A 14407-nucleotide genomic window follows, 5' to 3' on the forward strand; every position below is an offset into this window, starting at 1 on the left:
AAAACACCCTATAAGTTCAGCACTTTCCCAAATTTGATTTTGGTGTCAAAATTTAACAAAATGAAATTTTCATGGTTCTTAACCCCTAAAAAACTTAACTCCTATCTCCACATGACATAAGATGTTTTTCAGCAATTCAAGACTATTCAAAACCTCAAAGCAACATTTTCAAGAGTTTTATCAGGCATTCAACACTTGATTTTTGAAGCCTCGAGATCCTTGTATGAACAACAATTTCAAGAAACATTGGATCAAACAAAACAGATATTTCAAATCAGCCAAGAACCAATATAGTTAATAATGGCTCAAAAGTTTTATCAGTCATTCAACACTTGTTTATATATGAAAATGTCAGCACAAAAATGAAATCTGACTCACTGAAACATAACTCCAAAAGAAATAAAAAGAGTACTAATCATCATAAATTCATAAAAAACAAACTTCAGTAAAGAGAATAATCATCACCACTCTCAGTCAAAGCCCCTCTTACCCAGGCCCATCACACCGAATCTCCATTGTCACTTAAATCAACAGCTTCTCAATCGCATCCTGCAACTCCCAAAAACAAAAAGGTCAAAATCCATATATAAGACAGAACAAAACAAGTTGTACAAAAAAGACATTACCTTGAGCTGCTGTATTTGGGATCTCAATTGACTTCCTTCATTAGAAGTCACTGAACATGCAATAACAGCTCTAGTAACTCCACATGCTCTCCCAAGTGCTTCCTTTGAGGGGACAAAAACATAGGGTACATTCTGCCAAAACCATTCATATCAGTTTCCAGAAAAAAATCGTTTTTTTTTCAGTTTATGTTCTGATCATAAGAGCATATGAAAGTATCAGCGAAAAAGATTAAGTGGTTTGAAACAATTAGTTCATCTATTGATTCGTGAGTGTAAAAACACATAAGTTATCAGACTAAATGTACCTTATCTTCAGCCAGAAGTGGAAGATGAAGAAGAATTTCAAGAGGCTCGGCATCAGCTGCCATCACTACAAACTCGGATATACCTCTGTTCAGGGTCTTTGTAGCTGTAATTCAGAGGGATCGTTAAAATTAATCAACTTTACAACAAAAAGACACATGATTATATGTATAGAATCTCTATCAAGTTCGCAAACAATTCACTAATATTAATTGAATGGGTGGATTGTTAAAATCTAATCGTGAATGCAAACACTTAGGGTAGACTGTTCGGAAATCACTCTGATTTAGGATAAATAATGTTACAATCTCTGGTGTTCATAAACATTAGATTTGACTATGTAATCGGGAGAAGTAGGGTTTGTGGGAATAAAAATCGTACCTTCGTTGGCACCTTTCTTGAGTTGTTTGTAATTGGCAGCTTGTTGGACGAGATCCAGTATCGTTATTGTAAGCTGAGCATCAGCCAATGGATACGCTTTTGGATTGACGGCTTCTCCTGTCTGCAAAAGAAATTGAAACGAAAATCAAAGAAATTAGGGTGAATTGGAGATATGTGTGTTTGCTATTGAACACAAAGCACAAAGTGGAACACAAATTCAAAAGTGGAAGACGATAGAGAAAGAGAGATCACCATTTTTTTCGGCGGATAGGCTGAAAGAGAAAGAGGTGCTAGGGTTTTGCGGAGAAATAAGAGGTAGCTAGGGTTTTACCGAGTAATGAAAAGGGGCTAGGGTTGTAGAAGAAATGAGACGATGTATGAAAGGCTACAGAAAGGCTTTTTGACCATGAAACGACGTCGCATCCCATTAAGTAGTTCAAATATTCTTTTTCTGTTTGAGTAAATTACACAAATGGTCCCTATGATTTTGGTTAATTTGCATGTTTGGTCTCTAACTTATTTTTTTAACTCGGAAGGTCCCTGTCTTAACTAAAAAGACTATTTTGCCCTTGATTTTTTAATTTATTTAAATAAGGTGGGGTAGGTAAGATAAGGTAAGGTGAGGTGGAAGTGGGGTTGGGGGTATGTTTATTTAAATAAATTAAAAAATCAAGATTAAAATAGTCTTTTTAGGTAAGACAATGACCAAGCGCGCAACAAAAACAAACAGTAAGAACCTTCCAAGTTAAAAAAATAAGTTAGGGATCAAACGTGCAAATTACCCCAAACCATAAGGACCATTTGTGTAATTTACTCTTTGTGTTTCTTTTACCTTTTTTTGTTATAATGGTTTTGAGCCATTTAACCAACTTTAGTAAACTCGACTCTACATTAGAGATACATATTTAAATCGGTTTCCGACCTAATTTCGAACGCGCCTAAAATCAAGTTCCGCAAAGACAGATTCTTGTAAGATCGACTTCATTTAGCAGTTCAATAACTTGAGTATATATCTCTTTCACAATCGGGTTAATAAGCGGATCATATGACCGATTCAAATCATTCAAAAGATTGTGGTTAGTCAAAAACTAAGGTGATGTTTGTTTTTTGTAAAAAAACTTCTTCAGACCTCTAATTGATGTACGGCATTGCACACATGCAGCACATTTCATCTCGCAGTTGTTTGTTTTTCAGAAGTTTTCGGAGTAAAAAACTTTTGCACCTGTTATGTTTGGGGCAGCACTTGTATTGTCTCTTCCAACATCTTCTTCTTTTTTTTTTGCTAAAATCTTGATGAATCTTATTATATGTAGTTGAATCTTGCTGAATTCTTGTTCACCTTTTTTTCGTTTCTTTTTATTTATTCTTACTGAATTATTTTTTCGTTTTTTTTTACATTTAATAATGATAATTTCTTGCTGAAATATCATTATTTTTTTGCTGAAATATCATTATTTTTTGCTAAAATATCATAAAATCATGTTGAAATGTCATATATTATTAAAATTTCGGTATTAAAAAACTATTTTCGGTATATAAAATCAGTTTATTTTAATTTTTTAATATCTGCAGCAGCATGCAGATGTTAAAAAACAAACATGTTTATTATCACAATCTACCGTTTGATCAACCTCTTCTGCCGCAGAGGGTTGCAAAGGTGGTTCGCAGACTTCATGAATTTTTGCTTCAAAAAAACAAACAACACCTAACTTTTTTTATTTTCTTTTATATTAACGGTAATATAGTCATGGGAACCGGTCTTTGGCCTTTTGATTATTTTGTCCACACTTTTATTTATAAATATGAGTGGTTCAATTGGTTCAGCAAAAAACCTATTCTCTAATATTAAATTCTTGATAAATTGCATGTTATCGGCTTTTTGTAAGATAGAAAAAAAATGATCTTGTAAGATAGAAGAATTTCACTTAGGTATTCCAGCGTCAAAGGTCCATGGCCAAGTAGTTCCTTAATACTGAAAATAGATGAGAGGTATTTGGAGGAATTTTGTGCGATTGAATAAAGAAACAGTTTTTTTTTTGTATACTTTGTGTCTAAATGTATCAACTATCAAGGGCATGCATAAATAACTTATTGGACGTTGTGTAAACGACTTAACTAAATAGCGGTATAAATAGGTCTTGTGTTATCATTATTGAGTATGCATCTAAAATTGTCATTCTTGTTAAAAAATATATATTTTCTCCCTCCCTCCTCTTGATACTTTAAATAATCATTAAACTCGTTCATACCAAATTTGTCATATTACCATTAATATCATTTTCTATTTGTATTATGTTTCAATTACACAAGTTTGTAAGATATTTTTAGATTTTTGCTCATAATTATTAGTTTGTGCAAACATGAGAATTGTATGTTTTTCATGCCTAGATCACATGGGCCATGTGAATTCACAAACTTGTGAAAAAATCCAACTCCTTAGTAATGATTAAATGTGCATTCGGTTGCTTCCATACAATTGCGGTTTGAGGATCTATGAGATGATTGGATTGTTTAATCTTAGTAAACCTAATTAGCAAATTTGATGTTAATTAGTGTTGATTAATTAGCTTAGTTATTTTCATGCGGATGTTATATAATCTTCCTTATACTTAGAAGAGTATGATAGAATGTTGCATACACACATAAGGTGAGAACATTACCCTATAAGCACATGTCCCCTGTATGAAAATGTATTTTGAGTTTTCATCTATTTGAAATATTATATGTATACATTGATTGGAATACTATATGCATAATTTGTTGCATTCATTATTCATTGTGTGCAAATGTTTGGAAAGAGTTGAAGTATGTATGTTTTTTAAATAAACGTCGAATGCTTTTAATACATTTTGAGAAAGATATAGTTTTAGATGGAAAAGTCTCTTAAGTATTTTCAAAAAATTAAGACTTTTTGAGTTTTCAAATCATGATTATGTATATGCATGCATTGGGCAAGATTTTAGACTACTATATTCCAGACATTGTTGAAAATCGGATATCCAAATTGCAACCTTAGAAAACTCGTGAGTGTTAATTTTATTCTAGGTTGTCTTCACGAGTGAGGTCTCTAAATATATTTAATGTTTTGTGCCATCTTATTTATATTCTTCGAGTTACCATATGTCTGTTGGCGTACACCTTAGGTCTCCATTGTGAAACGTGGTACATTAACTTGCGAACTAGATATGACTTAGGGTTGTCGGAATTTGTTCCATTTCATGCATTACATTATTTATCACTGTTTATATTACTTTTATGAATTTATAATGATTATAGAAATGTATTTTAATTATTGAAATGCCTTTTCCCCATAACTTAGTTTAAAGAGTTTTATGAGCTCTTGATAAAGAAGGGATTATGATATTTTATAGGAAACATGTTTATAATGATTTTACTTATTTAATCCAAGTATTACTCAGTAAGCCACCAATGTCCAACGCGTAATTTTAACAAGTGATAAGGTTAGTACTAGTCATTTTGTGACAAGTGACATCTTGGATATCGATGAGCTTTAAGGACGTTTAGAAAACCTTATGTCATGTTTGAGATAGTTAGACTTGTTCAACTCAACTTGTATCTTGTATTGATTGTTATGTCTTCGTATAATCTTTTTTAACAACATACTTTTGCTTGTTAAAGAAAACTTTTAAGTTGATACTTTTCCATAATTTATACTTTAATGATTTTCAAATCTATTTGAAATGAAGTTTTAAAGACTTTCTCAAACTGCTTATATGATGGATTGTTTCAATTGTACAGACTTTCTAAACATATTCTAATGTTGAACATTAGGTGGATATTTACGTTATTTACACATAAAAATCTCGACAAATCATCATACCACTTTTTGTAGATGATACAAAAAAGTTACAACTTTGTCCCGTTTACCTCATTTCCCATACAAGTACATATTTATCTGCCATGTCATTTCCTACATAACAAAATAAGGCCAAACAAAAGAAAAAGAAATCATGTGTATATGCATATAACTAAGTTGGCATCTTCAAAGTACCATTCCAACAAAACAAAATTGAATTAGCATATTGATTATGCCCAAAGGTATCAACCAATTCTTCTTAAAATGTCAGAAAAATGCCCATATAAGGAATGGTTACATACATATCAATTAACTATGTTCTTTCACCATGTGTAATCTCCCTCATTTCCTCAGCGCCAGCAGCCAACGATTCGTCAAATTTACCAGTCTTCCCCAACAATACTTCAATATAATCAACAAAAACCATATCGATTATCAATTCATCATTATAGTTTATAGTTTGCAATGAAAAAATGGAAACTAGATCTGTAACTTCGTGATTTTCATCTAAAAATCTCTATTTTTAAAACATCATTAAACGACAATTAGCAACAAAAGTATTTAAAATAAACATTATCAAAATAATCACCAACATTACGTTTAAACCGAAAACGACCCAAACAAAAAAAATTAAGTAATATTACTCAAAACACAATGATGACCAACAAGACATGTTCAAGTGATATCAACATAATGAAATCATAACTATCCAAAATGTTTCCCATCTCACTAAGACACACTCCTAAACAACATGTATCATCACATGGCAAAACATGGAAAAACACAACAAGAACAAGTGTCAACAACTGCTTAGTGAATCAACCATTTATACAGTGTCAAAGTGAAAACATACAAATTTCCCTAACGGGTCAATCATTCAATTTAACAACACACAACACATTTTCAACTTTCCATAGCACATTACAATACTATTAAATTTCATCACTATAATATTTTTACATTTCATTCTTCGCTTTATTTGTAAGGTCGAACCTTGTAATATGATGAGTCAAGCCAACTTCATGTTGATACATTGTTTGTCAGTGTATAAGTCGTTGACCAAAGCTTCTCACAACAACGTGAAGATTACTTTTGTAACATTATTCCAGATCTGCTATCTTCGTGATAAGATCTTTTATTTGTATAGTTTATATTATTTTTGTAAAGTTATATTCAAACCCCTGATTTTTTGGGATCTCATTTCTAAAATCATCCATCCTAGTATATAAGTTACACTAAGGTTTATTGTAAAATGTATTTCTTGGTGTATTCTCTTTGTGAGAAGTTCTTAATCAAAGTTGGTTTTTGATTATTTTGTGTTATTTATTGCTTGATATTTGTTCATTACGGACCTTCAATTTGTATCAGAGTGGGTTCTAATTATATCAAGCAATACCGACTTCCACTAGAGTCTCTAAACCTACTACCAGTTCAACATCTGCCAATAAATTTTCGTTGTTCAATGAAAAAAATTCGCTATGTGGAAAAAGCACGGCCATGGTTGTAGTTGAAACTATGGATTCAAACATGATGGACATCATCAAAAAAGGTCCATATACTCCAACCTTTCAAGAGATAAAATAAGGTGTTCCCACTGTAACAAAAAGGACTCCAACTCATGCTTTCAATGAAGATGATAAGAAGCTAATAAATCTTGATGTTTGTGCACGTGTTGCCCTTGGAAACTCACTTCCTTATGACATATATCATCTTGTTCATAATTGTGTTTCACCAAAAGAGATGGTTGCCACGATGATAGTGGCTTATGAAGAAACTGATGAAATAAAGGACTTCAGGGAGAACATGCATAACAGGAAGTATGAACACTTCTTCGCATACAGTAATGAATCTTTAACTAAAACTTTTAATAGTTTTAATTGTTTAATTATTGATACTTGAAGATTTAATATTCTTAAGCATGAATCTATCTTGGTTCTCAAGTTCTTAGATTCCTTGGATGATAAGTGGGAACATCATGTTGATGTTCTCAAAAATAGTGAGAAGATCACAACTATGGATCTTTAAAGCGTGTATGGGAATCTGTGTAAGTTTGAAGAAACAAAAACTTTGTGCAAAGAAATCATAAAGGTCGCCTTGTTCTCCAAGAAGTCAAGCTTTACTCCTGACAGCGACAACGTTAAGTATGATAATGTTGATTCTGAAGAAGAGTGTAACATCCATAAAATTCAAGCCAATTTATAACTTTTTCAAGTATTCAAAAACCATTACTTATTACAGAATGTTTTCAAAATAGTTTCATGTCAGAGAATCCCAGAAATCAAAATCATAAAATGTGAGGAGGTGCACGATCAAGCCTTCGCCTTCCCGCGATCATCTGAAGTACCTGAAACAAAATCCAAAACTATAAGCCCGAAGCTTAGTGAGTTCCCCCAAAATACCAACGCCATACAAATAAGAACAATATCATAACAAAGCAAACAACATGCATATAGAGTCTTCAGTATGATTGGACCCCTCATCGGGCCTTCAATCTATCTGGCCCACTGTCAGAACCTTCAGCATGTCTGGTCCGTCCTCCCGGGTCTTCAGCCTGTCTGGACCGTTCTCCAGGCCTTCAGCCTATCTGTACCGTTCTCCGGGCCTTCGGTCTGACTAGTACGCCCTTATGGGTCTGCAGTCTATCCGGGCCGCCCTGGGTATGTTGGCCTAGAGCACAAAGCAGGACCGCCTCAACCCACCCTCAATCACACAATAAACACATAATATCATACGCTAGCTAGCATGCACATATCAATCATACAGATCTACCAATCACTAATCATAGCATTATCCAATATACCAGGATACCAATATAATAGATCACTAAACATAGCATCATCCTATAACCAGGATACCGATCTAACAAATCATTAACATAGCATCATCCTATAACCAGGATACAATCCAAAAAGGGTCAGCCTTGGTGCCTTAGACCCTGTTGATATAGTGAGAAGAACTCACCTGACAATGTCGAACTGAACTGAAAAGATCAAGCTCTCGAATCACCACTCCAAACTCAAACACCTACAACCACCATAGGACCAATTCCATCAAGACCCAAATTACCAAAATACCCTTAAATTCAAACTTGGTCAACCATGGTCAAAGTCAACAGTCAACAGTCAAGGTCAACAGTCCATGTTGACCCAACTCGTCGAGTGCAGCTAGCAATTTGTTGAGTTCCTTAAGAACTCAGGAAACCGGGAAAAACCCTAACTAACTCGTCGATTTATCTCATCAACTCCTCGAGTTTATTTAGAATCCAGAAAGCGGGAAAACCCGACCCAACTCGTCGAGTTCCATCAGCCTTTTCATAATCAGTCCTTTCCAGTCAAATCCAAAACCTAAAATTACAGATCTAGCTTCTTAGGACTGAGATACCACGTAAAGTTGCTAACTTTATGTGCATGCAAGGCATCTAAGGGATTAAAACACTAAAACTAGGCTTAATAAGAGGTTTAGGATATGGAGGATGGCCAAGACTAGATAAAGTCGACAACTTTAAGTCCATGGGGCATAGAGGTTTCCAGATCTGAGACCATGTCCTCATGACAAGCTCAAATCCGAGAGTGACTCCATTTTGCACTAGAAATGACCATATTCTTGCATAAGGGAAGATCTAAGAAATGGAAAGCCAAGGTAAAGACTTTTTACCTCCAAATGGTTGCTAACACAGAGTAGATATCGGATCTACTGCTTCTCCTTTTGCTCCAACCTATTTAAGCTTCAACACCCTTCCAAGAGAGCACAAAAATCACTTTCTAAGCTCACGCACACAAGGAAGTAGTAAAGCATGGCTAGGGTTTCCTTCTCTGGGAAATGAGGTGATAAGGGAGGCCAAAGAATGCAGTTTAAGTCCTTTAAATAAGGTGCGAACCCTAAAAATTAGGGTTTTCCCATTCAGCTCCTATTTGTCGAGTTGGGTCCTCCAACTGTTGGATAAGGTGTCTAAGTCCATAACTATTTCTGGTATGTACTTGACCCGGTTGGCATGGTCCATTTGGGTTGCATGACATTGCAACACTTGGATAGACCAAATGAGAGAAATGACACTTAAAGTTTATTAATATATTATAAGTTCTAATATATTAATAATATTATTTAATTAGTACTGATCAAGAATTAATTTGGAATTAATTAAGTGATCAAAAGGAGACTAATTAAATATATGGGGTTGATTGTGTAAATCATCCATTCTTTTATAGTGGGCTAATGATCCATGGTTTATTGAATTGGGCTAAAACCCATAAGGTGCTCCATGGATAGTCCATGGAGGTTATAAACCCATGGATCGTGGAATATGAAAAGCCATGCACATTTTGGTTTACATGGAGTAACCCTACATGTGGCACACTATATAAGAAGCTCTATAGTAAGCAAAATTGGCCACTAAGTGAAGAACTAGAGGGCTAGCCGATTTTGAGGTGTTAGTGAACTTCTCTCAAGGTTATTCCAAGTGTTGTGGTGTTGTGTGAGACATTTGAGGTGCTAGGCTCACAAGGTTCTCAAGGAATCCAAGAAACAAGAAATGTATGTTTTCTTACTAGCTTTTATGATTCAAATTCCCCATGCCATGCTAGATAGGTTAAGAACCTTGGAAATCAAATTTACATGTATCTTAGTAAAACATAGATCCAAGGTTTCTAGGGTTGCATGTACACCTTAGGAGGGTTAGAATGCTCAAAACCCATCAGTGGTATCAGAGCCTAGGCTTGTTTTCTTGATACTTGATGCAAATTGTTGAAAAAAGTCGAAAATTATGCATTATGCTGAATGAACTCGCCGAGTCCATGGGGGGACTCGACGAGTCCATGTGTAAAATCATCCTACTCGTCGAGTAGGTTCATGCACTCGACGAGTAGAATGCCCAGAGTGCAGTTTTTCGAGTTTTGCTGCTGGAAATTGACTAGAAACATTACCCTAAACTGTATTGGTCTTATAAAACTTGTTTTAGTTGGTGTAATGGTTATGCTAATCCATTTTCAATGGCTATTATCAAAATTTCAAGTTTTGTATGGTTTATTTATGATTCTTGAAATTGTTGATATGAATACTCATACACTTATGAGTTTAGAAGATCATAGGAATTATTTGCAACTTGCTTGTTAGTTTAATTCTTTATCATTATGTGTTTTAATGGAATCCATAATTTGTCCTCAAGTTATGGATTACCAAAAGTTTTTCTTTTAAAGTCCATTTAATAAACACATAGGTTACATAAAATGAAAAGCCTCTCATTTTAATAAACCATTAACTCATAAGTTATGAAAGATGAAAAGTTTTGAACGGGTAGGACAATGACTTTAATCCTCATTAAAAGTATGATGAATGTAAAGTAACTAAATGTTATTTTTATAAATTCCTAATCTTAGTTACTTTAGGAAAATGTGAATAAGGTGCTAACCCATGAAATTACACTTTGCACTTTGCTTAAGTCGTTAGTGGAGCGTGTGTGGTTAACCGACACACTAACCTGGACTTAGCAAGGTAGGCAAAGGGTGGCTTAAGGTTTATCATAGATCGGTGGAGCGCGTGTGGTTAACCGGCACATCGGTTGAGTGATAAACATTAAGAGTACCAAGTAATTTGCATGGTTACTTCACACCTTGTTTTGTAATCCTCGGCATCCCAGTCACAAAACTTGAAGGGCACACTCGAGATTGAAACATGTCATTGAAAAGTTCAATGAATCTCAAAGAATCTAGGAGTTTTAAAACCAATTAAAACCTAATAACTTATTTCATTTTTCATGGTGGAAATTGGTGAATCGTCATTCACCTACCTTCAAATATTTTATAGCTTGGATTACGGCATCCCTCTTCTAAGTTATAAAATATTGTGTTGGGTCATAGCCTTAATATTACATTTGGGTGTCTTATTAAGGATTATCTTTATATCTAATCTAAACATGTCTTTCTTCTTTTCAGATGTCTTCCAACAATGTTGTTTCTGGCTAAAACCCTACCGGCTCCTTCTCTCTCATGAACCTTTGTGGGAGAGTCATCTTCGATGGATCCAACTTTATGGATTGAATCAGGAACATCAGGATGGTCACTCGGTATGAGGACAAGGAATATGTCCTCGACAAGTAGCTTAAGGAAATTGCTGAGTCGTCTGCTACTCCTGAGGAGATCGCTGAATACCAGGCACATCAGAGAGATGCCACTAAGGTGGCATGTATCATGTAGGCCACAATGACAGCCGAGCTCCAAAAGTCCTATGAGGACTATTACCCTTTTGAGATGCACCAGGACTTGATGGACCGCTACCATCAGAGTGCTCGTCAAGAGCGATATGAAATCATCTCCTCCATAATAACAAATCGGATGAAGGATGGTGAACCCATCACGGGCCACATGCAGAAAATGCAAAGGTATGTGGACCGTTTGCTGAAACTGAATATGAACTTCCCCGAGGAGTTGACAATTGACATCATTTTGCACTCCTTACCTTCATGTTATGATCAATTCCGAATGACATACCACATGAACAAGGAGGAAGTTACACTCAGGAAACTTCAAGGACTTCTGAAGACCGCTGAAAGTGGTCTTAAAGGTAAATCGGTTGTTACTACTACTCCTACCAACGCCCCTGTTCTGGCCATCGGGAAAGGTAAAGGGAAGAAGAGTAAGAGCCCTTCGAAGGGTACCAAGGGAAAGTCCCTTGATGGCTCCTCTTCAAGTGGAACCAAGAAAGGTTATGTCACTCCTTCTACCAACCCTAATGAGGCTGAATGCTTCTATTGCCATGAAAAGGCGCACTGGAAGCGAAACTGCCCAAAGTACTTGCAAGATGTTAAGGATGGGCAAGTGAAACCCAACCATGCAGGTATTTACACTATATTGTCTAATAACTCACCTTATTCTAATTCTTGGGTCCTTGATACAGGTTGTGGTATTTACATATGTTCTGATTTGTAGGGACTAAGAAGAAGTGAGAATGTGGAGCATTGGAAGATAAACTTGATCATGGGGAATAGGAAAGTTACACCTGTCACCAAGATTGGAGTTTATTCTTTGTTGCTACGTAGTGGGTTAACATTAGATTTGAATAAATGTTGTTACTCGTCTGAAATGGCGAGAAATATTATTTCCTTTCATGGTTTGTACAAACAAGGTTTTACCTTTTCGTTTGATAATGAATGTGGTGGTATTAATGCTTTCTTTAATAATGTTCTTTATTTTAAAGCATTACCTTGTGATGGTGTGTATGAAACTGTGTCGGTTGTAGATAACCTAGGAAATAATGTGTTGTGTATCGATTCTTCCACTAGCTTGGATAAAGCATCATTATGGCATTCTCGTCTTGGACATGTAAGTAAGAAACGCATAGGCCAACTCCAAAAGGATGGAGTCTTGGATTCATTTGACCTGAAGTCGGATGATAGTTGTGAATCTTGTTTACTTGGGAAAATGAAAAAGTCACCCTTCACTGGTACTTGTGCTAGGGGTGAGGGTTTGTTGGATCTCATACATACTGATGTGTTTGGAACCTTCAGAACCGCCACAAAGGGATGCTAACCGCTTCTATGTGACTTTTACTGATGATTATAGTAGATGTGAATATGTCTACTTAATCACGCATAAGTCAGAAACCTTTGAAAATTTCAAAGAGTTTAAACAGGAAGTGGAGAATCAGTTGGGCAGGAACATTAAGATGCTTCGATCTGATCGAGGTGGTGAGTATCTTAGTACTGAGTTCCTTGACTATCTTAAGGAATGTGGGACTGTCTCATAATTGACACCTCCCAGGACACCACACCTTAATGATGTGGCTGAGAAACATAATCGAACCTTGTTGGATATGGTTCGTTCCATGATGAGTCGATCTTCGCTACCAATCTTATTTTGGGGGTATGCTTTAGAGACTGCCGCCCATATCCTTAATCTAGTCCCTACAAAGAAGGTTTCAAAAACACCTCACAAGATGTGGACTAGAAAAGTTCCCAATCTAGATCACATCAAGATTTGGGGTTGCGAGGCTTTCGTGAGGCGCGAGACTCACGATAAGCTCGAACCTCGAAGTGAGAGGTGTATTTTCATCGGCTACCCATAAATATCTTTTGGTTACCTCTTCTACATACCCAGTGATAATGTGGTCTTTGTAGCAAGGAGGGGAGTCTTTCGCGAGAGAGAATTCACAAACCAAGGAAACAGTGGGAGGAAAATTGACCTTGAAGAAATTCAAGAGTCAAGTGGTGAAGGAACCTCAAACCCTAGCAATCAACCTGAGGAGGAAACTCCTGTTGATCCGACAGACGAGTATGTACCTCTGAGGCGTTCCACGAGAGTTAGGAATGCACCTGAGCATTACTATGGTTTCCATATTACTACGGAAGGTGATACACTTATCAGTGATAATACACTAGTAAGTCTGGATGAGCCTAACAGCTACTCGGAAGCCATGGCAGTCCCTGAGGCTGCTAAATGGAAAGAGGCTATGGACAGCGAGATACCGTCCATGTATGACAATCAAGTTTGGAACTTGGTTGACAATGTACCAGGTCGTAAGACAGTTGGGTGCAAATGGATCTTCAAGAAGAAGACCGACATGGATGGTAATGTACACACTTATAAGGCGCGACTGGTTGCAAAAGGTTTTTCTCAGACTCCGGGAGTTGATTATGACGAGACCTTTTCACTAGTAGCGAAGATTAAGTCTATTAGGGTTATGCTAGCCATTGCTGCATTTCATGACTATGAAATATGGCAAATGGATGTCAAAACCGCTTTCCTTAATGGAAAGTTGGCTGAGGATGTTTACATGAGTCAGCTAGAGGGTTTTGTCAACAGAGAGTACCCTAATAGAGTGTGTAAGCTTCAGAAATACATCTATGGATTGAAACAAGCACCTCACAGATGGAATCTTTGCTTCGATGAGAAAGTCAAAGAGTTTGGCTTTTCGAGGAGTGAAGATGAATCTTGTGTATATGTCAAGGCTAGTGGGAGTATAGTTAGCTTTTTGGTATTGTATGTGGATGACATACTACTCATAGGAAATGACATCCCAACTCTGCAGGAGGTGAAATCCTGGCTTGGGAAGTGTTTTGCTATGAAGGACCTTGGAGAAGCTGCCTATATCCTAGGGATAAGGATTTTGAGAGACAGGAGTCAAAGACTAATTGGACTTAGTCAGAGTACCTACTTGGATAAGGTGTTGAATAGTTTCAGCATGCAGAATTCCAAGAAATGAGAGTTACCGATCCAGAGTAACGCCAGATTGAGTAAGACTCAGAGCCTGAGTACAGAGGCTGAGATAGCTGAGATGAGTCGAGTACCGT

General features: G+C 36.1%; 1 protein-coding gene across 1 annotated transcript; it reads right to left on the bottom strand.

Annotated features, from left to right (window-relative positions):
* Window positions 1-267: 267 nt before the first annotated feature.
* On the bottom strand, window positions 268-1700 carry LOC145134710 (uncharacterized). The gene is made up of 5 exons (XM_079069551.1): window positions 1563-1700; window positions 1311-1431; window positions 932-1035; window positions 627-758; window positions 268-549 (listed from the first exon to the last, which is right to left on the bottom strand). The coding sequence occupies exons 1-5, from the start codon at window positions 1563-1565 to the stop codon at window positions 523-525; spliced, it is 387 nt and encodes a 128-aa protein (XP_078925677.1). The 5' UTR covers window positions 1566-1700; the 3' UTR covers window positions 268-522.
* Between the last annotated feature and the right edge of the window lie 12707 nt (window positions 1701-14407).

The sequence above is a fragment of the Lactuca virosa genome, chromosome 8 (genome assembly GCF_052849685.1).
Source record: "Lactuca virosa cultivar CGN04683 chromosome 8, Lactuca_virosa_CGN04683_v6, whole genome shotgun sequence".
NCBI lineage: Eukaryota > Viridiplantae > Streptophyta > Magnoliopsida > Asterales > Asteraceae > Lactuca > Lactuca virosa.